Source organism: Macrotis lagotis, chromosome 5 (assembly GCF_037893015.1).
Source record: "Macrotis lagotis isolate mMagLag1 chromosome 5, bilby.v1.9.chrom.fasta, whole genome shotgun sequence".
NCBI lineage: Eukaryota > Metazoa > Chordata > Mammalia > Peramelemorphia > Peramelidae > Macrotis > Macrotis lagotis.
Window position 1 is genome coordinate 121,671,475 of NC_133662.1, and position 25,312 is coordinate 121,696,786.

General features: G+C 35.6%; 1 protein-coding gene across 1 annotated transcript in view; it reads left to right on the forward strand.

Annotated features, from left to right (window-relative positions):
* DCBLD1 (discoidin, CUB and LCCL domain containing 1) overlaps positions 1-25,312 on the forward strand; it is a 106,649-nt gene that overhangs the window by 49,507 nt on the left and 31,830 nt on the right. The window contains exons 3-6 of the mRNA XM_074187444.1: positions 12,215-12,349; positions 14,195-14,246; positions 16,046-16,118; positions 18,938-19,071. Coding sequence (XP_074043545.1) covers positions 12,215-12,349; positions 14,195-14,246; positions 16,046-16,118; positions 18,938-19,071 — 394 coding nt within the window. The remainder of the gene's footprint in view (positions 1-12,214; positions 12,350-14,194; positions 14,247-16,045; positions 16,119-18,937; positions 19,072-25,312) is intronic.

Here is a 25,312-nt window from a genome sequence, read left to right on the forward strand (position 1 = left end):
TCTATTCAGTTCTGGTTTTCTCATCAGGAATATTTAAAAGTCCCCTAATTCATTAAATATCCATTTTTATCCCTGAAGGATTATACTCAATTTTCTTGGGTAGGTGTCTCTCTTGGTTGTAATCCTAGTTCTTTTGCCTTCAGGAATAGTATTTCTTTTTGACTGTTTGCAGTATTTTCTCTTTGACCTGGGAGCTCTGGAATGTACTATAATCCTGGAGTTTTCATTTAGGGATCTCTTTCAGGAAGTGATGGATTTTTTTTTTTCATTTTATCATCTGGTTCTAGAATATTGGGGCAATTTTTCTTGATACTTTCTTGAAAGATGATATTTAGGTTCTTTTTGATCATGACTTTCAGGTAGTTCAATAATTTTAAAATGATCTCTTCTAGATCTATTTTCTAGGTCAAGTATTTTTCCAATGAACACATTTTCTTGTATTTTTTCATTCTTTTGATTTTTTCTTGTTGTCTTAAAGTCTTTAGTTTTTACTTGTACAATTCTAATTTTGAAGAATTATTTTCTTCAGTGGATTTTTATACCTCTTTGCATTTGGTCAGTTCTATTTTTTTTTTTTTTTTTAGTCTTTGCAAGGCAATGGGGGTTAAGTTTAAGTGTCTTGTCCAAGGCCACACAGCTAGGTAATTATTAAGTGTCTGAGGTCAGATTTGAATTCAGGTACTCCTGACTCCAGGGCCAGTACTCTATCCACTGCACCACCTAGCCACCCCTTTAGTTCTATTTTTTAAGAAGTTCTTCTCTTCAGTGAATTTTTGTGTACCTTTTTCCATTTGGCCAACTCTGCTTATCAAAGCATTCTTCTCTTCATTGTATGTTTGTGCCTCTGTTACCATATGACCTATTCTGGTTTTTAAGGCACTTTTTTCAGTATTTTTTGCCAATCTACTAAATCCCCCCCCCCCCCATCATTTCATCACTCTTGTTTCTCTTCCTGATTCTCTCTACCTCTCTTACTTGGTTTTTAAAATACTTTTTGAGCACTCTCATGCTTGGGGCCAATTCATAATTTTTTGAGGCTCTAGATGTAGAAATTGTCTTCTTCTGAGTTAGTATTTTGATCTTCCCTATCATAGTAACTTTCTATAATCAGAATCTTTTCCTGCTGCTTGCTCATTTTCTAGCCTATTTATTGATTTTTAACTCAGTTATAGTGAGGCTTTAACTTCTGAAATGGAGGGGGCACTGATGCAAGTTTTAAATTTTTTGTACAGCTATTTTCTGAGGTAATTCTGGGGACCTGTGAGTTTTTGGCTCTTACAAAATGATATATCTAGGAAGAGGTATGCTTATTACTTTCCTGTACTATGCACTGATCTGTGAATCACTGCAAGCACTTTTTTCTGCCCTGGAACTGTGACCAGATTTCCTTTTCCCCTATAACTGCAAACTCTGGTGTGCTAGTGCTCCTCATTGCCCTGAGATTGAGATCCTAGACTGCAACCCAGATCCAAGTTTGGGCAATGCATCAGTCCTTGCTTGCATTAAGGAACATTGAATAAGTCTAGCAATTATAAATTAGTGACATCTGCATTGTACGTCTTTGCTGTGTTTCTCCTACTCTGACAAGGATGGTATTAGGGGAAGGTGGAAACAACCTAAGTTGCTTTCATTCTTTTTTTTTTTTTTTTGCAAGGCAAATGGGGTTAAGTGGCTTGTCCAAGGCCACACAGCTAGGTAATTATTAAGTGTCTGAGACAGGATTTGAACCCAGGTACTCCTGACTCCAGGGCCAGTGCTTTATCCACTGTGCCACCTAGCCACCCCCTAAACTAATTTTTTTTTAAAAAAGCAGATTTACATTCTCTTCCTTCACCTTCTTCTCAGAAAGCAAGAAAAAAAATTCTCTTTGTTACAAACATGCAAAATCAACAAATTCCCACATTGGCCATGTCCCTTTAACCCCCAAATTTTAATATGTCTCATTTTGTACTCTTGAATCCATCACCTCTCTATTTGGAGGTGAGCAGCCTACTTCATGCTGAGTCTTTAGGAATCATGATGGTTGATCATGGTGTTGATCAGAAATCAGACTTTCAAAGTTGAGTGTCTTAACAATATTGTTATGATTAGAGAAATTATTATTATTGTGGTTCTCACTTCATCTACAATGATTCATGTGTATTCTCAAATTTCTCTGAAATCAACCACTTCATCATTTCATGCAACACAATAGTACACCATCACATCCATGACTATCCAGTCATTTCATAAGTTGATGTGTTACCCCTCAGTTTTCAAGTCTTTGTCACTGCAAAAATAACTGTTACATATTTTTTGGTACACATTGGTCCTTTTCCTCTTATTTCTTTTCTTAGTAGCAATATTACTGATACAAAAGATATGAACAGTTTAATATTTAAATTGCTTTTCAAAGGGAGCTGAGCCAAATGTTTGCAGACTCTACAGCTGGTTACTATTAACATAAATGCAATTTCCAGGAAGAAAAATATTCTCCATTTTAAAACTATTTTTATAATTGTCTTTCAGTATAATTGCTTTTCTTTGTGGCCCCAAATATTTTAATTTTTTCATTTAAAAACAAAAGGGTTCAGATTGCCAAATGGTCCATGATTCAAAATAAATTAAGAGCTTTTGACTAAAAAGGAAAGTTGTACCTTTGTTGGAGGTGAGTAGGATTCTAGCACTGACAGTGAGGTTGTCCTTTATGGATGGAGACCTGGGAATCAAGAGGCCTAAATACTACCCCTAGATTCTTGGTGCAGCTAGTTTTTGTGATATTACATGGAAACTTTTATTTTTAAGATAAAAAGAGAGAAGAAAAGCAATGGACTTGATAATTCTGGACAAACTGCTCTCCTTTTCACCCTTATTGCTATTCAGAGTTACCAGCTCTGCCTCCTGACAGTACTGAAGATCTAGTGGGGCAGAGAGGCTGACTCAAGTCGATAGGCTTTTGCATTTTCAGCTCTTTTTGAAAACTGCTTGCCTAAACTCTGAAGGCAAATAGACATTCATATATAACATAGACATATAACATTTATACACATATGGCAGTTAGGTGATTCCATGGCTCAACATACCAGACCTAGAGTTGGGAAGACCTGAGTTCAAATGTGATCTCTGACACTGCCTAGTTGTATGACTTCAGGCAAGTCACTTAACCTGTCTGCCTCAGTTTCCATATCTTTAAAATGAGAATGATAATAATAGCACCTGCCTCACTTCCCATATCTAAAAAGTGAGGATGATATTGATAGCACTTATCTTCCAGGGCTGTTATGAGGCTCAAATGAGATCATTGTAAAATGGTTAGCCTGATAATTAGTAAGTGCTATATAGATGTCAGGTATTATAATTTTCTCTTTTCCTACTAATAATGCCACAACTGATTGACTTTAATGCTTTATAAAGTTTTGGCCCCTTGAAAATTTGCACTGCTTGGAATGAAATTGATGCTTTTCTAGTTTTGAAGAGAACAAAGCTCACCTTCTGCCTCTGTAGCTCTCTCCACGGCCCTAGTCCTGTTTTTAGAGCTACCTTCAAAACCAGTGTCCTTGCCAAAGGGAAGTACCCTTGTGGTTTGACTGTGACTCACCAGGACCTGGTTCTGACAGAGTTGGGATGATTTATATTGGGAAAATGGAGGGTTGGGTGGGAAATGGAATTGGGGAAGATCTGATGTCAAGTAGAATTGTCTTCTATAGCAGGAAGCTGGAAGATGAGTGAATTTCTATCAGCTGAGCATTTTCATTTTCATTTGGCTACACAGCACACCCTCTATATTATAAAGGTTATAGATCTAAAATCAGAAGGAACCTCAGACTCATCCAGTCTAACCCTCAGATTTTACAAATGAAAAGCCTAACACCCAGGGAGGTTAAGTGATTTGTCTGACCTTATGGAGGTAGTATGTGACAGAAATAGCATTGAACATAGATTCTCCAACTCTGTCATCCCCACCCTCTATTCTTTCTTACTATGGATTGTGAAAGTTTTCTAGTGGAAGATATCTTCTAAACAACAGTGGGTCTGAAGTTAGTCAATCTTTGTTTGAACCCTAGCTCAGCTATTTCATTACCTGCATAACACTAGCAAAATTACTTTTTTAGGGCCTCTTTTATTTGTAAAGTAAGGAGTTTGAAGGAGTTGATCTTTTGGGTCCTATCCAGCTGATTCTGTGATTCTACAATATGAAAGGCATACCTTATGAGGCAGAGGTAAATAGACAATGTGCCTTTGTGGAGGTGAGCAAGATTCCAGAACTGATATTCAGAATTTTGGATTTATTGCCCTTTGTGGACTGAGGCTTGGGAATCAAGAGCCCTAAACATGATCCCCAGATTCAGGGTTGAATATACAGGGTTTGAGCCAACAACCAGCCAATCAACAAGCATTTATTGAATTATTAAATGTCTTCTATGTATCAGATGCTGTGTAAGTCTTATCTAAGGGTAGACATGTACCCCTTAAAGACCTGGAAAATTTCTTTGAAGTGAATAAAATTAAGCATTGGATCTTTTCCCTTGAATCGCATTGACCCTAAAGGACATTAGGAAGAAGCTTAGTGGCTAAAGAATTCCTAGACTTTGTTCTCCATCTAACTTTTGTCTAGTTCTGAAAAGTGAGGTATTTCCCCACTCCTCTTGCCCCCAGCAGTTGCTGGTATATCCCCATTGCTACTGTCTGCTTTGAGGATCTTTTTTGGCTGTTAGTATAACTGAACTTCTAGACTTCACTTGGAAAAGCTGCATTTCTCTGCTTTACTATAGCTAAGAAATGCTCCTGCTCACTTCCTCTAGATTGTGGAGGCTCCTGCTGTTCCTTAAGTAGGGTCATGAATTTTCTCTGCTATCTTCATGGAGATTTGATCAAAGAGTATTTATATAGCCCCCCTGTTTGCATGCACACACACACACATATACATGCTTTGCAAATAGCATTATATATTTATATATATATATATATATATATATATATATATATATATATAATTTACATATTCTTATATCCATTTATATGCTTATATCCATATCACCTCATTTGATCCCTAGGGCATCCTTGTGAATAAATTTCTACTAACCATAGTATTATTTCAGTTTGAAAGATTAGAAACTATGGGAGGAATAACTTGTAATTTGGCTATGATCATGTAGTTAAGTAAACATGAATGTAGGTCTCAAACCCTGATTTCTCTCTCACTTCTAGGTGCTCACTACATTCTTCCATTGTGCAGTTAGCCAATTGGTTGCTATGTCCTGGACTTGATATTACAATGATCCTTAGAACTATACTGCAAATGGAATTCCCAGCTGACCCTTCCAGTGACCCAGGGATTCTCACTTGCCTTCAATCCAAGCCCTGGGTGTTCTTGTCTAATTGCTGACCAGCCACAGGAGTTGGAACAGTTTGTTGGCTAAGCAGAAAAGAATGCATGCCTGTGAAATAAGAGTTGGGTTAGCTGTCAAGCTGGCTTGAAGTTATAAATGGAGAAATACAACAAGTCTAGCCTTGTGAGATGCACAGACATGCCCAGAGTCATATTGGTCTAATCTTGAAACCTCTTAGGCATTAGTTGCACATGGATATTTCCCTCTGTGTTTGGGTTCAATCTTATGAGGTCTGGAGATTCATCTTTCAGCATATGGTTCGTAGACTTGCAGAACCTCAGAAGGTGGGTCAGAGGTTATCCAGCTTGATTTGAACAGAATCCTTTTTAAAATAGGTGACCGGGGCGGCTAGGTGGTGCAGTGGATAAGTACCTGGGTTCAAATCTGGTCTCAGACACTTAATAATTACCTAGCCGTGTGGCCTTGGGCAAACCACTTAACCCCATTTGCCTTTCAAAAACCTAAAAAAATGAAAACAAAAACAGGTGACCATGTAAATTAGTTATTGGGGTCCCTGCTAGATTTCCCTTTAAACATGTTAATATGCAGAATTATGTCATCAAGCATTATCTTCCAAACATAATGCTAATTGTTAGGAATACAAAGAGATGCAAAAACAGCCCTTGCCTTCTAAGAGCTCCCATTTTAATAGAAGGAAGGGAAGAAGGGAGGGAGAAGAATAAGTATTTTTAAACACCTTCCATATATTAGTACTTCTACATTCCAATGCTAAGGGCTTTACAAATTTTTTTTATGTGATCCTCACAACAGCCCTGGAAAGTATATGTTATTATTATCCCCATTTTACAGTTAAGAAATTGAGGCAGCCAGAGGGTAAGTGACTTGTGTAGGTTCATATAGTGAGTATCTGATCCGGATTTGAACTCAAGTCTTCCTGACTCTGGATCCAGTGCTTTATTTACTGTAGCAACTAATTTCTTCTGGAAGGAAAAAACGTAAATAACTAGGTTCATTCAAGATATACAAAGTGGATGGAAGATAATTTCAGTGGGAAAGGCACAGATGGTGAACCAGTAAAGATCTGTGGCAGAAAGTAGAATTTGAACTGAGTTTTGAAGAAAGCCAAGAATACTGGCGGTATAAATTTATGTAAACATACACACACACATACATACATGCATACATATATGTATACACCATTTACATAATCAACAGGCTATTTGGATCCATTTTTTTTCTGAAAAAATAAATTCTTGTAGTAATAAGTAGTTTGATGGTAGTTGAAAATGCTCAAGGATGGAGTACAGAGTAGGAAAAAAATCAAAACTAAATTATAAGAAGTTTCAAAATATCAAACTTCTAGATAAGCTTTCTGCGGCTTCACGTTAATTTGTTTTTACTTCATATGGCCTGTCCATTTTCTCCCACAACTCTGAGTTCATAGTCATTAAATATTTATTATTACAAGTTGGAAACTTTGAGAATATTTGTTAACAGTCATTGATTAAACTATTTTACCCTGGGCAAAAAAATGGCAAAGACCCACCCTACTATCATGACTGTGATTAACTTTTTCAAATAAATGTGCATCATCTATGTGTGATTGTCAGTGAGAGAGAGAGAGAGTAAGACAGAAGGGTGGGTAGAGAGGACCTTTATTCTACATCCTTAGGTTCTTCTGACATTTTATAATAGTATAGAGAGTTGGATTCCTGTAGGATAAGGACAAAATATTTTCAAATTTTATTTTTTTTGAACCTCTGTCAAAAAAATTAAGAAGTTGTGTCCCTTATGAAACCCTCAATTTTTGAGATAACACAAATAATTTATACACACACACACACACACACACACACACACACACACACACAGAAACAGATACCCCCTTAATTTAGTGAGTTGAAAAGCACTGTTTTCTACTCAAACTCTTTAAGGTATCATAATATTTACGTTACTTTATATCACATAGTCCAGCCAATTGTTCAGATGCATTCTCACCAAAAACCAAATTAAACCATTGCTAAAGGTGGTTTCTCAGATGTGTTTTCAAATGAATATTGAAAAGAGCTATAATGTTGAGATAGATAGTGGTTGTTCAGATAATATTGTAGATATAACTTTTAACCTGGTAAAGGCTAGTGAGAGAAGGAAAACATTTTATTAAAGTAGTATTACTTTCATGGATGCCAAATTTAAATGAAAGATAATAATAATAATTTCCACATGTGCTGGCAGAAAAATGGGCTAGGCCTTCATTTTTGTTTCTCTAGAACTCAATTAGGAGAAAAGACAGGTCTGATCACCTAAAATATGGTTTCTACTTTGCTCTTGACTGATTCACTCTTGTGGTTTCTTATTGTTATGCCTAGGATCATTGGATTTCAAATTTAAAGCTGAGAAGAGACTTGAAGTAATATAGTTCAAATCCCTTTCATCAGATGAGGAAACTGAGGTCTAGATAGGAAGGTTAATGATTTGTCAATGGTAGTACAGGTAGTGAATATCAAAGGTAATATTTGAACCGAATCCTGAGACTCCAGATGCAGTGTTATTTCTATTCACCAGCATGAAAATAGCACTAATAATATCAAGCTTATGATGGATTTTCCTAATTGCATGACAAAACAATTTTTAACATTTGTTTTTTAAAATTTTGAGTTTCAAATTCTTGAAATTCTCTCACCCCTCCCACATCCTTTGGTAAACAATTTGATATAGTTTTTACATGTACAGACATGTAAAACACATTTCCATGTTAGTCATGTTGTAAAAGAAGATAGATTAAAAAAAACTGTACAAAAAAATGAAGTGAAAAACAATTTGCTTTGATCTGCTTTCAAACTCTATCGGTTCTTTCCCTGGAAATGGATAGCATTTTTCATCATGAGTCCTTTGGAATTATCTTGGATGATTTTATTGATGAGAATAGCTAAATCAGTCACAGTTCATCATCATACAATATCACTGTTACTGTGCACAATGTTCTCCTGATTCTGCTTACTTGACTTTACATCAGTTCATCTAAGCCCAAGTGTTTTTGAAATCATTCAATAAATCATATTCCATTAATCATAAGCCACAACTTGTTCAGTAATTATTTAATTGATGGATAACCTTCAACTTCCAATTCTTTGCCATCACAAAAAAGGGTTACTATAAATATTTTCAAAATAGGTCCTTCTCCCCTTTTTTATATTGGGGACACAGTGATATTTCTGGATCAAAGGGTAAGCGCAGTTTTATAGATCTTTCAGCATAGTGCTTAGGATAAATTTGGGGCATCTATCATAAAGAGTACATATGCTATGTAATATATTTGATAATTCTTTTTTTCTCTGTCCTTCCCATCTGCTTTCTTTCATAACACCTTCAAATTACAGAAAAATCAAAAATGTCTTTATTGTACATATATGGAAAGATTTAATTTTTAAAAGATGCCTAAAATCAAGAAAGCATTTTAATTTTATCTGTGGGTTTCACCAAAATAACAATAAATTACAGAAAGAGAATGTTGAGTAGGTGAATTTGACACTAAGCACATTCTACTTCAATATGTGAAGTTAAGTACAGGGGAAGTCTAATTATGATTCATTCTGGCCCTGGTTCATATCTGGTGGTTGTTTATTTGTTTTGTTTTAATTTGACTTCATAGTTTAGTTAACCGTATCCTCAGAATGATCCTACTTCCTTTTCATATTTTGTGGGTAGAGAAAGCCAACTTTAAAAGTTCATTCATTTATACAGTCTGTTAGTATAGTATATATTTGATATTTCAAGCCCTGATGATATTCTCTGTTCAGAAATCTTTTAACTCTCTATTGCCTACAGGATAATGTTCAAGCTCATTAATCTGGCATCTAAGAATCTCTGAAATCAGACCTTAATCTCACTTCCCAGCCATATCTCCCACTATTGGTTGGTTGCTTAACACCCCAACTCTTGTCAGATTTGTCTGTTGACCATTCTTGAACAAATCTTTCTCATTTCTGGCTCTTTATACTTATTTGTTCCTTCATCTCACATTTTAACATTGATCCTATTTATTTTTCGAGACCCAGCTGCCTCCTCCCTGAAACCTGCTCTGAGTGAGTCTAGATCCTTCTCACCCTTATTTGAATGCAACTTCTCCTCTAAACTTCTATATTTGTTTGCATTTTTCTTGTGGTGTTTATGCTCTGACTTACATAAAAGTTTTATATAGGAGTGTCATATCAAACTCATACTGCCTTGGGAAAATTGATTGTTAAATTTTCAGTGCAGACATTTATACATTGACAAATATGAGTGTAATTTATTCTATTTTTGATCATCTATACCAGCAGTGTCAAACTCAAAAGGATACCTACAGTCATATACTGACTGAGAAAATCCATATTTTAACCATCTGCATTTGATTGTATTTTTATTTATTTTGTTAAATATTCTAAAATTACATTTTAATCTGATTCAACCTGCACTTAGAAAATGTTAATAATGGAAGGTTAAGTTAAAAAGTATGTTGTAGACACTTTTTTTTCTTCTGGAGAGCCTCTTGTTAAACATTTACCAACACAACCATCCACCCTAGTGATTTATATATTTATCTCATTCCCTCCTACTAAGCTGTAAACTCCATGAAAACAATGTTTCTTTTTTTTAATACCTCCACACCACATAATGAAGGAGCCTTATCCATTTTAAACATTGTTGAATGGAACTTACTGACAGTGTTATGCATATAGTATTGGTTGTTTTTAAAGCTCCAACTCTCATCATGTTAGCTTAAAAACTGATTGAAGTTGTATTGATGATATAATTTATTGCTTTCTGTTCCCTTTCAGAGAAATTCATTCTTTTTTTTTAGAAAGATTTCATTTATTTTGAATTTTACAATCCCCCCCCCCCATCTTGCTTCCCCTCCTCCCTCCCTGAGAAATTCATTCTTAAACTAGGTCTTTTCATTTCATTCATCTCACCCGCTTCCATTACTTCTTTAGCTCTTACGGAAGTATGAGTCAGTGCCTTTCATATGCAATTGGGGATAATTCAACCAACCCCCACCTATATCCCTCTCTGATATTGGTTAAGTGTTATTATTATTCTTTATTCATTCTCTCTTAGTTCAAAGACAGTATAGCAGAGATGCTTTGTAATAATCTCAACAATTACCAAGATTATAAACTTGCCTTGGCCCTCATTCTAAAGTAAAATGAGGAACTCTGTTATCTTGGGATAGTTTCTTCTTTCAGCCTTGAGTCGTACATATAAGGAATCAGACAAAATGGCTGTTAATGGTCCTATAGCTTACTAAGCAGTATCAAGTAACATAGAAAGACAGATAAACAATAAAACCAAACCTGCATTGGGGCTGGCAGCCATGGTCACCTCTTTTGTCTCACTGTTAGTTTGAAGATTTTTGACGAAGAGGATTAAAGATTTAAATTTTAGAATATTCCCAAGGACTCTGTGGGATATATACAAGAAGATGTATATACGTTATTGCCTGCCTTTTTTTTTGTCACTAGCTAGACTTCATTCTCACTGGTCACAAGTGGTGAAGTAGAGGAATAGATCATGAGAAATAAGGAGACTGAGAAACTGGAGCTTAGGATATTTGTGGGAGTCTATATATTGTGGTCTCCTATTATGAGGGCCATGTTTGGGATGGAGTGAAAAGACTGTATGTAAGCAGGCACTGACCAGGAATGTTCTGAGAGTAAGCAGGAAACAGCTTACAGAGTCTTGATAGGGTCATAAATTTGGATTGAATGAATCTCAGAGGAGGAGAAGATAGTCAGTGATGGTGGCAGGAATGGACTATAAGAAGTATTCCAACTCCCATGTTGCCTCCTTATCATGACACACACATACATACACACACACACACATTTTTTTTTATGTGCATGTGAGTTACCTCTTCTAATATAAAGTTAGCTCTTGGAAAGCTGGGAATATAACTTTTTACCTCTGGACACAGGGCTTTGAATAGAAGTGTTTAAGTAATGTTAATCGATCGATAGGTACTATTTAAGGAAACCCAGGAGATCCTTGGAAAATGTTGAAGAATTGTGTCAGATCACCTGTTCTAATGAGTTCATAATAGCTTCTGTTCATAATGGCGTCTTGTATTTGCTTTCTAGTTTCTCTCATTCTTTAAATTGCATCTTACAAAAACAATCCTGTTGCCTCATTGGTCTATATCTTCTCAAATTATTTATCTCAATATGCTTTTCTTTTTTCTTTTGGTTTATTTTATTTTTATTAATATTTTATTTGGTTTCCAATTATATACAATAGTAGTTTGCTCATTTGTAAAATGAAGAATTGGACCAGACTAAAGACCCTTCTAGTTGTAAGTCCATTTATATATTCCAGAAGTCATTTTTTTCTTAGATCATTGGGGCATCCTTGCCTTTCCCAACACAAATGCTCAATGGATATTTGTTTGAATGTATAAATAGGCAGCAATCATCCAGTTCTCCTTATTAAACAGGATTTCATTTGATGAAGACTGGAATTTTCAATAAGGGTGTTCTCAGATATATTTGACCTTTAAGAAAAAATCACCTCCTACTCATTATTTATTGTTGTCATTCAGTTATTTTTACATCACGTCCAATTCTTCATGGTCCCATTTGGGGTTTTCTTGGCAAAGATACTGGAGTGGTTTGCCATTTACTTTTCCAATTCATTTTATAGATGAGGAAACCGAGGCAAACAGGGTTAAGTGACTTGCCCAGGGTCACACATCTAGTAAGTTTCTGAAACCAGATTTGAACTCACAAAGGTGAGTCTTCCAACTTCAGGCCAGGCACTTTATCAACTATATCATCTAACTGCCCTCTCATTATTTATACTCATGAAAATTTTGAGATCTCAAAAAAATTTGTTGTTTTTTTTTTCAGGACCATATTGTGGAAGTATGACTTTTCCCACAAAATTCTTTCTGGACACAAATGAAGTGACTGTTTGCTTTGAGAGTGCATCCCACATTTCTGGGCGTGGATTTTTGTTTTCCTATGCCAGTAGTGATCATCCAGGTATGGTGCAAGACTAAATGATTTGTGCAAAGCTGTACTCTCATAACTATCTAAATATTCATCTGATCACACATAACAGTAATTGGGAGCTTAATCCAAGGTATTTAATTAGTGAATAAGAAAAAAAAAGGATCATCTCCTTTTTAATTGTGCTCACATCAGAAAAGAAAGAAGAGTAATTGAATGATTTCAAAGTACCTAGGTAAGAAACATTTGGAAAGTTGATAGAGGAAGAAAACTGCAAAATTGAGTTTCCTGAAAATTGATCATAATTGTTTCTACATATGTTTAGGAAGTGTTGCCACTGATTAGGCTCTGTTAAATGCTGAGGCCCTTCATTTGTTGCATGCTAGTGAAGCAGGACCCTGGGAAATGATGTAATCTGTTGACATGCTGAACTTGAAGGTCACACCCTTTGGGACAGAAAAGACTAGTGTGTAGAATGCCACTCATGAGTGATGAGGGCTGTCTTAGCCATTCCTTGGGGACGCCCCTCCCATGCCCATTGGAGAATACCTGGAGCCAGGTGTTAGACCACTCCCCAAACTCCCACCCACCCTGGAAATGCATTTAAGCAAAGTCTTCCAGGGTGGAGCTCTTTTTCCTTTCTTCTGGATTCTAGGCATCTCTTCCCCCATTTCTCTCTAAAGTAGAACTATGTGCCACTGGAGCAATATGGTTCTAGCTTCATGTGGCTAGATTTGGGTTGATCTAAGTTTTTCTCCTCTCCCGGGTTCCCTGTCATTTTCTTCTCCCTTCTTTTCTCCAAATTCTTTCCTAGGCCTATGTTGTTTTTGAGCTTGTAACTAAATTCCTTCCTAGGCCTATGTTAATCTAAGCGTCTCTTTCTTTCTTTCAATGAAACTATTCAGTCTGTCCCCAAGTAACTATCTCTCCAGATGAAGTTTAGTCTGTGAACTGCTTCTTCTTTTCAGGCCTGTGAAGAACTTTGCAGGTCTGTGAATAAAAACCTGAGCCTTTTTATACCTCTGGGGTCAGAATCATGAGTTCCAGCATGCCTTGGCAGCACTGCCCAATTCCCTGTCAACACTAACAATGTACACAAATACATAGAAAAGGTGTTTGATTTAGACTGATAAGATCATCTAATCTAGGGGTTCTTAACCTTTTTTTTTTGTATCATGAATCTCTATGACAGTCTAGTGAAACTTATGAACCCCCTGTGTAAAATAAGATATATAGAAACAATAGAGGAATCTAATTGTGAAACATAATTACAGTATCTATATCTATATATATATAAATACATATATTTTTAAAGTTCATGGACCCCTAGTTCAGAACTTCTGATCTATCTATTCCCTTATTTTATAGATAAGGAAATTGAGGCACAGAAATGGAAAGCATAGAAACTTCCATCTTTTAGCTCTTTCTTGTTCCTTATATTTAACATCCTTTTGCTGTCCTGTACAGAATAGAATGTTCATGTCTATCACATACTGTCACATTGAATCTGGAGCATTAATATATAATATTTATGGCAACCTTCTTCATGAGCCATAGCTGGTTTCTTAAATTGTTTTCCTACTGTGAAGACAATGTGACCATTGTAGACATGGAGTACATGTCAGTTTTTGTATTGAACTTAGATCCTGTATATTCTCAGGAAATCCAAGCTGAAAAGAGAGAGGATGAAAAAGTAGATGGATACTTCTTTGGGGAAGGGTTCCTTTGTTTTTTTTTTAATGAAAAAAATCAGATTAGTATCTTGCATGCAAGGTTAAGAAATTTTGTTCTTTTTTTTTATAGACTGTAAATATTAAAGATGGGTGAATCCTAATCACAGTTTAGGCAGTTAATTGAGTCTTTCTTTTCTTATGACAGATTTAATAACATGCTTGGATCGTGCTAACCATTTTGAAGAGACTGAATACAGGTAAATTATAGGTGTTTTCAAGTATCCTCAGATGTGCCATAGTCATGTCTAAGTGGATATTTGGTTATTCTTGAAACCATCCCAGGTGCTGTTGTAATCACCTTTCCAAAACAGCATCACAATAGCAAAAGTCACCCACTAACTGAATAAAAGAAGTAAACTTTTGTTCTAAGAGTTAACCTGTGGCAGTGGATGGAGCACCAGCCCTGAAGTCAGGAGGATCTGAGTTTAAGTGTGGTCTCAGACACTTAATGATTACCTTAGCTGTGTGAACTTGGGGAAGTCACTTAACCCCATTGCCCTGCAAAAATAAACAACAAAAAAAGAATTATCCTGGAAAAGATTTGAGGTAATCTTTATAATGCTTCTTTATTCTTTTGATTTTTTTTTATGATTCCCTAGTCTGCAGTAAAGTCTGTGTAGGCATATACACATTGTTATTAGTACAAGGTTTGTAAATCTCTTTGTGACCTGGTCCAATCTGTTTTAGCAGCCTAATGGTAATGAATACTCTGAACAGTAGGTATTCATTTTACTTACTCTTTTTTTTTTGCAAGGCAAATGGGGTTAAGTGGCTTGCCCAAGGCCACACAGCTAGGTAATCATTAAGTGTCTGAGACCAGATTTGAACCCAGGTACTCCTGACTCCAGGGCCGGTGCTTTAACCACTGTGCCACCTAGCCGCCCCAATTTTACTTACTCTTAAAAGAAGAACAGGTCCATTTGAAAAATGTTACAGTTGGACTATTATACTGTTATGGTTATTGATCCAAGCTATAGAAATAAGTGTAATGTGCCTAATGAAATTGCAAATTATGAAGGTCAAGGTAGCTAGGTGAGTTAGAATTGTTGATATGAACCCAATTCTTTCCTAGAGAGGAGCTTTCCCAAACATGGATGTGTCTATTGGTTCACGTAAGAATACAAAGTGGCCAGAAGATGTGTACTATTAATTAATGTAAATCTCAGTTCATATAGGTTGTTTGTTTCTTGTATCTTTAATTCTCGAGTTGATACTGTGATAATATTGGATTAATGTTGAAGTACTGTGGAGTTTGTTTATTTGGCCAATATCATTGTAGACACAGCATAGAGAAAGCCTTAAGGAAATACAAGAAGAAATACTATTTTGGTTATCTCTTTGGACTATTGCCTATTGCTTTAAAATGCCTAGTTTATCTGTCTCCAAATCCTAGTGGTTTATGTTCAACCACAAATTGCATTTGCATTAAAATGCATTTAAATTGCTAAAGCTTAAAACTACACCAACACTTTGGAAACACCTTGTATACCAAGCAATTATGGCTTTAAAAACTAGCAAAAGTGAAATCAACTTCCTAAAGCTCTCAGAATTTTTCTTCCAATATTTAATTTTTCAAGGGTTTCTGTTTCATAATGCTTATAGCAGCTTCTCATTTTATATCACAAAATAATAGAATTTTAAAGGTTGAATCTCTTCATTTTATAGATGGAAGGCACATAGAGACCCTACAAAGTGATAGACTTAAAGTCAAACACCCTCTTGTTAACAGTGAAACTAAAATCCAGTCTCCTGATTCTTTGACAACCATTAACTGCACTGCAATTCCACCATATCCATTTTTAAATACATTACTTGAGCTCCCGGTTTGTAAAGGAACTCAAATGATGAATACTTATATAAAAGAGACTACTTTTTCAAAGATTCACAAACTAATTTTTCTTTTGTGTAAATTCAGGGTTTCCTAGATCAAGATTGCATAATGTAAGATACATTTGCATCCTCTTACCTTAACCAGCTCTATTTCCTTTTGCTACAGCAAATTCTGTCCAGCTGGCTGCAGAGATATAGTAGGTGATATCTCTGGGAATGTGGTAGACGGATACAGAGATGTAAGTAATCAAGGCAATATGAGAAGGGACTTAGAAAAGAAAAATGAATGGTTGACATTGTTTGCGTAAATTCAACACAAGGGAGAGTCAAACCTAAAATTAGTAAATTTTTTTACAATTAAGATGATATAATAAGTATAAATAAGACCCTTTAGGTTTCTCACTTTCTTTACTATTTGTAAAACTTAAAAAAACACACATGTTGGTAGGGAAACCTTTCTAACACAAAAGAGCAAGCTAGTAACTAATTTTCTATTTTAGGTGACAGCTTATATAGATTGTTCAGCCTACCACTTGATTTAATTATGTTCTAGATTTTATATTTTGCATATACATACACATAAACATATAAACACATAGCATACATACATATATTTATGTGTGTTTAAATATTTGTCATTCATTTATTTCAGTTGTATCCAACTCTTTGTGACCTTATTTGGAATTTTCTTAGCAAAGAGAATAGAGTAAGTTGCCATTTCTCAGTTCATTTTGTAGATGAAGAAACTGAGACAACAGCATTGCTCAAGGTCAACACACAGTAAATGTCTAAGCCTGGATGACCAGGTTCTCTTTCCCTTGTACCACCTAGTTGTGTGTGCACACACACACACACACACACAAAATACAAAGAGTACAGAATATACTCAGCCATGAAAATTTTTTATAGACGGTACCATTCTGTCCAAATAACTAGTCATTTCCTTTCTGTTCATAAGTTATTTTCCCACCCTTTCACCCTAATTCTAGTCCCTTAGTAACCCTCATTATGTGTTCTTCCCAGAAAAAAAATACTTTGGAGAATTCCTCCTTTAAAACATTTGGAATATGATGCACATAAAAAGAGCCTTAAGGATGTACAAATATTTCTCATCCCAGTTTACAATTTTATATTCTTAGAATCTGGTCTTAAGTGTTCAACATAAAGATTTAATATAGCCTGAGGAGATCTGTAATGAAATTAGGAACCTTTTGAAGTGTTCAAGTTCTAATAATAATATCATCATAGGTTTGTAGATTAAAAAACAGAAGGGAATGAAACTAGGTCCCTAAAAGGACCTGTGACTTTTCCAAGATCACACAACTAATTAGAATTCAAACTTAGGTCTTTCCAATTCCAAGTCTACACCCTATCTACTTTCCCACATTTCTCTAGTATTTTGTAGTTACTAAGTATTTTATACATTAATTTAGTTGATCTCATAGTAGTATCAATCTTATAACATTTTACTATAAGCTTATTTTTCCTGAGTGGCTTACACTTAGTTATATTATGTTTTGCTTTGCTTTTAAAAGGGATACTTCATGGGTAATTATTTTCTATTTACATGCTTGTAAGCCTTATGACTAATCTCTGACATTTGGCAGTATTCTGTAGGTAATTGGTATATTTGAGACTTGTTTATTGTAGATAATGTCATTGGTTCCACTTAAAATTGACTAAGACATTCTCTGGTTCTCCTGGGATGTTTGATCTGTAAAGTGATTAAATTAGAATTAAGGAAATCCACTCATTGGTGGGACAAGACAGACTTCAAGAGCATGGTCTATCTATTTGTTTCATGGTATTGCTAGTTCACTAAAAGTGAAATTGCTCAAACAATAAAACAACTTTCAAAAAAGATCATCACAACTCATATTTTAATGATGTAATTTTTTTTGTTGGAATGTTCTTTTTCAGTGAGAACTGGAAAAAGCTAGAAGCTCATTTTTGGGTGGAAAGGTTTTTTTTTTGAGGAAAATAGAAGTTTTCTGGAAGGACGGACTATGAAATGGGTTAATGATTCAGTACATTAACTTACCAGTTACAAGTTACCCTCAAAATTCTTATGATACAGTCCCTTATACTAATGGATTTTCATGAAATAGAAGATGTTAAATCTCTTTAGTAACTGGGATGTTTCAGCAAGTTCTAGAAAGTTACAGTTGGTTACTTGTCCAGAACATGGAGTAACCATGTGCAATGGCAGAGTTCAACATGTTCCATACCCAGGTACCAACTGAATGCTTGTGAAAGTCCAGCACCTACAGAGATCGATATGTCTCACCAATATTTCCAGGCCTATGAAAGAAAGGTTATCCTGAGGACTTAACCTGGTTTGGGATTCAGTATAACTCAGTCCCAGATTGAGTCTCTGAAACCAGTCAGGCTAATTTCAAGGGATAGTCTGATAAACTAAGCTTTGGGCTATAGCATCCTATGCTTTTCTTCTTTCCTGTTGTTATTACATTTTATATTTTTAATTAAAAAATCATTTTCCTTTCCATCCCCTCAAACTGAAGAAAAAAAATACAACCCTTGTAACATATGCATGGTCAAACAAAACCAAATTTCTACATTAGATGTGTTGAAAAAATATGTATCTCATTCTGCACTCAGATGCCATCAGCTCACTGGAGGTGTGAGTAGCATGTATATCAACAGTTCATTGAATCATGGTTAGACATTGTGCTGCATTGATACATCACCTCATAGAACATTATAGAACATCAGAGGGGCTTTAGTGATAGGCTAATCCAGCTGCTTCCATTTATAGATAAGCAATCTAGTACCCCAAGAGGTTAAGAGGCTTTCTATATACTATCTTAGTGGTAAAGTTAGGTTTCATGAACTCTCAGATTACTTGTTCTTTCTATTGTACTACAGGACCTTTAAGGGATTCAGGGTATCTCTGTAAGCTTCACCTGCTTCTTTATTTTGTCTGGCTGGCTACAGGCTCTGTCTGTATTGTGAAAAACTGCTGTTTATTAAAAAGTAAAACGAGCTTGTGAGGAATAGTTTTACTATGAATCATAGTACTATTTCTTCTGTATTTCAGACCTCCTTATTATGCAAAGCAGCAGTGCATGCAGGAGTGATTGCAGATGAATTGGGGGGCCAGATCAATGTGCTTCAGTCAGAAGGAATCAGCAGATATGAAGGAATCTTGGCTAATGGCATCTTTTCCAAGGAGTAAGTGTCACCACTCTGCCTTTCCTCTCCCCCATCTCCATCCATAGAAGTTAACCCTGAAGGCATAATTAGCCAGAGTGAGCAGAAGGAATGTGATGTTTACTGTTTATCATTTGAGGGAAAATGTGTATGCTCATAATGAGTTCTGATGATTTCCCTGTGGAAGATAAATGCAGCTTATAAAAGGGTGCATTGGCAATGCTGGCATTTAAATTAAGGTGGTTCAGGTGACCCCCACCTTCAGGGCATGGGGAGTTTTCCTAATCTCAGCTACTTCAATGAGAGAGAATGAAGCTTTGTTCTCTTACTGGTTTTACATATTTGGAAAATTATTAGTTATCCCAGAATGTGTACAAGGTGTTGAAGTAGAAAGTCTATCAAAATATGTTTTATTGGGGTGGCTAGGTGGCGTAGTGGATAGAGCACCGGCCTTGAAGTCAGGAGTACCTGGGTTCAAATCCAGTCTCAGACACTTAATAATTACCTAGCTGTGTGGCCTTGGGCAAGCCACTTAACCCCGTTTGCCTTGCAAAAGCCTAAAAAACAAAACATGTTTTTCTTTTTTTTATTAGATTTTTAAGTTCTGAATTTCCTCCCTTCCTCCCTACCCTGCACTAGGATGGGCATCATTAGACAAAGATATATAAATGTATATAAAACCATACTGTGCATACTTCTATTTTGTAGTTCTTTCTTTAGAAGTGGATAGCATCTTCCTTCATAAGTTCTTTATAATTGTTTTGAATGTAACTCAGAATGACTTGGTCATTTCACATTCTTTGAACATTATTATTGTATACAGTTACTGTATACTGTATTTTATGTATATTCTAAGCTCTATTGAAGATAACTGGATATATATATATTTCTATGTATATTTGTATATTCATATATGTGATGATGATGATGATCACCAGGGCCATCTCCAATCATCCTGATTCATTATCTGGGCACTGGGACCCAGATAACTCTGGAGGAGAAAGTGAGACTGACTAAATACAACACTCTCTCACTCAAATCTAATTCATGTGCTTGTCATGGCATCATCTCCTGTGATGTCATGTTCTTCTCTGAGAATGAAGGACAAGGGGTGGCTAGGTGGCGCAGTGGATAAAGCACTGGCCCTGGAGTCAGGAGTACCTGGGTTCAAATCCGGTCTCAGACACTTAATAATTCCCTAGCCGTGTGGCCTTGGGCAAGCCACTTAACCCCATTTGCCTTGCAAAAACCTAAAAAAAAAAAAAAAGAGAGAGAATGAAGGACAAACAAATAATAAAATCATCATCATCATCATCATCATCATCATCATCATCATACATGTGTATGTGTGTTGTGATGAAAACCATGGATTTGTCCCAATAAGCTTCTTGAGGGTTGGTTTGTTTGCTTTTTTTGTCCTTTTATTTCAATACCTAGCTTAGCATCTGGAATATAATAAAAATCATTTAATAAATGATTACTGAATTGACACCAGTAGATAAACCGAGGAAGACTCCTGGAAAGGAGAAGAGCTAGATCCTAGAGACAACTGGTAAATAGATTTGTAGTCTAGTTCTTTACAAATGAGTATAAACAATTCCATATAGCTTTGTCTGTCATTGATTGACATTTCAAGATCTACCAAATATATGACATGCAATAAGATCATAAAGTCATAGATATAGAGCTATAAGTGGTTGAGTGGATAGAACACCAGATCTGGCTTCAACAAGACTCATCTTTCTGAGTTCAAATGTTACCTCAGACACTAGCTGTGTAACACTGACCAAGTCACTAAACCCTGTTTGCCTTGTTCTCCTTGTTATCTATCAAAAGTTTATCAAAATATACATTTTATTTCTTTAAAATTTTTTTTGTTATAATTTAAGTTCTGAATAGTTCTGAATTGCCTTCCAGTATCTTACCAAGAAAACTCCAAATTGGGTCATGGAAAGTCAGAAATGATTAAATGACTTAACATCAACAAGGACATGTTAGAGATTTTCTAATCTAACTCTCTTACTTTTTAAATGAAGAAACTGAGACCCAAAGAAATTGGATAATTTGTCAAAGGTCATATTGTTAGTAAGGGACAGTCTAAACTGGCTGTCTCCAGTGCCTGGTATTCTTTTCTCATCTCTCTCTTTTTTCTTACTTCCTTTAGGTCCCAAATAAAATCTCACCTGCAAAGTACTTTTCAGAATCCCCATTACTGTGTAGTGCATTTCCTCTAAGATTATCCCCAGTTTATCCTATCTTGTTTAAACATAGTTTGAAACAGAGACTATCTATCTTTTCCCCAGCCTTTTTGATTTTCACATTCCTTTCATTTGACATTTAGGATTTTATTTAACCCTAAAGGTTCAAAAAGATCGTGGACTTTTCACATTAACTCTATTGGAGGCATGTTAACCAACAGCCTCCCATTTTCTCATAATTTAAGTTGCATGCTTTAAGGTCTAAATCTTTCTTGAACTGAAACATTTCATAGATAGATATGTAGATGGAGTCATGAACCAGTTTATGGTGATTTGGTACATTAAGACTTCATGTCATTTTATGATTTGTAATAAAATTATCTCCATCAAATGCTGTTGCTTATGTGCATTGAGCCTTTAAATGTCAGATGTGACCTTGACCTTCCTGGGTCTATTTAGTTTTACATGGTCCCTTAGTACCAGACTGCAGTTGTCATAGTCTAAATACAGATTTATGTACATTAATATATTAGTTAGGAAATTAGAGTGAATTTCGGTATAAATTTATTAGATACTGCTAATTAATACCAATCTGAGCAAAAAGACTTTTTAAAAAAAAACCACATCTAGTTAACTAGGGAGTTACCTGTTTATATTCATAAGTGTGTGAATGGGGGCGGCTAGGTGGCGTAGTGGATAAAGCACCAGCCCTGGAGTCAGGAGTACCTGGGTTCAAATCCGGTCTCAGATACTTAATAATTACCTAGCTGGGCCTTGGGCAAGCCACTTAACTCCGTTTGCCTTGCAAAAACCTAAAAAAAAAAAATAATAAGTGTGTGAATGCTCTCCCTATATAAAGACATTGCCTTCTTAAGAATTTTTCTTTTTTATAGTTTTGAACCTGGTAGACATGAACATTTTCTTATCCCATACACAGAAGAAAGAGGTTGAATGACACAATGAATTTCTATCACATATAACTTGATTTTTTAAAAAAAGTAGATATTAGATTTAATTCAGTCTTGCCAAACAGTGTCCTACTTGTTTCTGTCCACTTCTGAATTTCCTTCTGCTCTCGTCTGTGTATTTTTTTTAATGTTTCATTGATTCTATTTGGTGTAATAGCTAGAGTTCTGGGCTTAAAATCAGGAAGATTTATATTCCAGAGCCCAACACAGCTTCAGACACTTACTAGCTGTGTGACCCTGGTAAAGTCATTTAACCCCATTTCCTTCAGTTTCCTTCTCTATAAAATGAACCGAGAAGGAATTGGAGCAGTATCTTTGCCAAGAAATCCCCAGTAGGAGTCACAAAGCGTCAGCTATGATTGAATAATTCTTTTTTTTATTTTTGTATTACTGTCATCCCTCCCACTAATTCCCTGTCCCTTTCCTCTCTAGACAAAACCCTTCTCTTTTTGAACAAATAAATATAGTTAAGTAAAACAAATCTATTCCTTTGTTGGGTCTGGGGGAAAACAATGAAAATGTATAACTGGTACTTTTTAGTCCCTAAAGTAAAGACCCTATATTTAGCTTGAAGCAAGTTCAATTCACTTCCTTGATTTAAGGAGACAAGAATAGACTCAGGAAGTGGGAATACATCCTGGAGATGCTGCATCAACCCAGTAAGAGGAAAATAGAAAGGAAAATCTTGTTTTCTTACACTAGGCTATTTGTGTTATTCCAGGAGGCTTTTTAGGTTAGCCACTCTTTTTTTTAAAACTGAACTGATTCAAATTCATGAATAATAGTCCCATAACCTTCCCAGAAGTATTTGCACTTTTAAAAGAGTGTTGTTTGGGGCGGCTAGGTGGCGAAGTGGATAAAGCACCAGCCCTGGAGTCAGGAGTACCTGGGTTCAAATTTGGTCTCAGACACTTAATAATTACCTAGCTGTGTGGCCTTGGGCAAGCCACTTAACCCCATTTGCTCTCCAAAAACCTAAAAAAACCCAACAAACAAACAAAACATGAAAGAGTGTTGCTTGTTGTTCAGTCATTTCTGAGTCTTTGTGAATCCATTTTGGGTTACTTGGCAAAGATACTAGAATAGTGTGCCATTTCCTTATCTAGCTCATTTCACAGATGAGGAAACTGAGGCAAACAGGATGATGTGACTTGCCCAGGGCCACATACCTAGTAAGTGTCTAAAGTCCAGACCTGCTGCTCTATCCACTGCACAACACAGGTATACCATCTTTGAAAAGAATATGCATCCTCATTAACTCATATTGGAAAATTTTCAGGCATTGTAAGAAAGAGAAGTGAAAAAATATTGAAGGGAATATGGGAGAAGAAAGTTGGGAACTCTCGGAGGTCACAATATGGGTAAACAATGCCTCCTGGCAAGGCTGCTTCCTAGGCTCAACTCCTCTAAGCCATCCCTTCCTTTTACAGTTTCTTCCTTTTTCTTTTTTTTTTGCAAGGTAGCATAATGAAAAAAGGATTGGACTTGGAGACCTATTGACTGAAATTGATTTCTGACCTTTCTATTTACTAACTGTGTGATAATTCCACTTTATCAGTTTCTTTGAACTCAATATTTCCTCTTCTCAGCTTTATGACCTGCTTCCTGGGCACTATCATGAGAATCAAAATTGATAATGCAAATAAAACATGCTACAACCATGATGTGGTACACAAATACAAGTTGTGATTTGTTGCTATTACTACTTAGTGGCTGAATGGAGTGATGCTGCAATTTGAGCCTAGATCTTTTGACTCTGAGTCTTAAAAAAATGTGTGTGTGTGTGTGTGTGTGTGTGTGTGTGTGTGTGTGTGTGTTTTGCTTTTCATACATATATATACTACCAAGGAACAGCTAGGTAGCATGGTAGTATGGTGTATATAGCACCATCCCTGAAATCAGAAAGACCTGACTTCAGATTTGACCACAGACATTTGATACTTAAAAATATGTGACTTTTGGCAATTTACTTAACCGAATTTCCCCACCCCCAAAATATATATGTGTGAATGTGTGTGTGTGTGTGTGTGTGTGTATGTGTACCTTAAGTCTTTTTAAAACCTAAATAAAGTAAAGTAAGAGACTCACATTTTGATGAAATATAAAGAGCAATATATTTTATCAAAATGTGAGTCTCCTATTTACATTTATTCAGGTTTTAAAAAGGTTTAAGGTACATTAAATCAAATGAAATCTTTCAGAATGTTTTATTAGCCATTGGGCATAAATCATCACTTTTAATCAATTCCTCAACCCTTCTACAATTTCAGAAAGAAGCAGAAGGGATATTTCCCAAAGTCCTACTATTTCCAATAGAATTTTTAAGCATCCATGCCCCTTAAACCAAAAGTCAGAGGACAATCTTACACAATTAATCTTGGTCTCAGCCTTTGTTTAATTGCCCGATTTCTTTGTAAAATGAAATCTCATGCTGATTAATAAAAGTTTGGAATGGGCTAAGAACCTCTTGACCCAATTCTACACAGAGAGAACATTTCCACTGAAGAGTACTTGAAATCTTAAATACATTTGAGGAACATTTTGTTGCAATCTACTCCCCTGGAGTAGTAGGAAAAAGGGGAGAATGCAGACCAGGAAGGAAGTTCCTGAGGATTTATTCTTTTTGAGAGCTATCAGAAAAAATCAGAAGAAAGCAGGGATCTGAGGTCATTACAAGGACAATACTATATTCAGGAAAAAAAATTTGAGAAAAACCTTAAATGATTCTTCAGGAAATTTACTTAATATAATGCCTTTGAATGTTTTAAAAAAGAAAACAAACAAGTTATCTTACCAAAGCCAGAAGGGAATTAAAAAAAACTGACTCTCTATCCATACTGCTTTTTATTGCTCTTTGTGTTATCAGTTCTAGAATGACAATCATATGACAAAAGAAAATGCCTACCAACAGACATTCACACCATTGGATCATTCTTGTAGTACAATTTATTTTGATATAGCTGAATAATTATATTCGGCCTTTGGTATGACTCATAACTAAAACTAGCTTGATAAATTTTATCGTCAGAGTGGAACAGGACATCAAAAAGACCTGAATTCTAATACTACCTTAAGAATTTATTAATTATGTGAGCT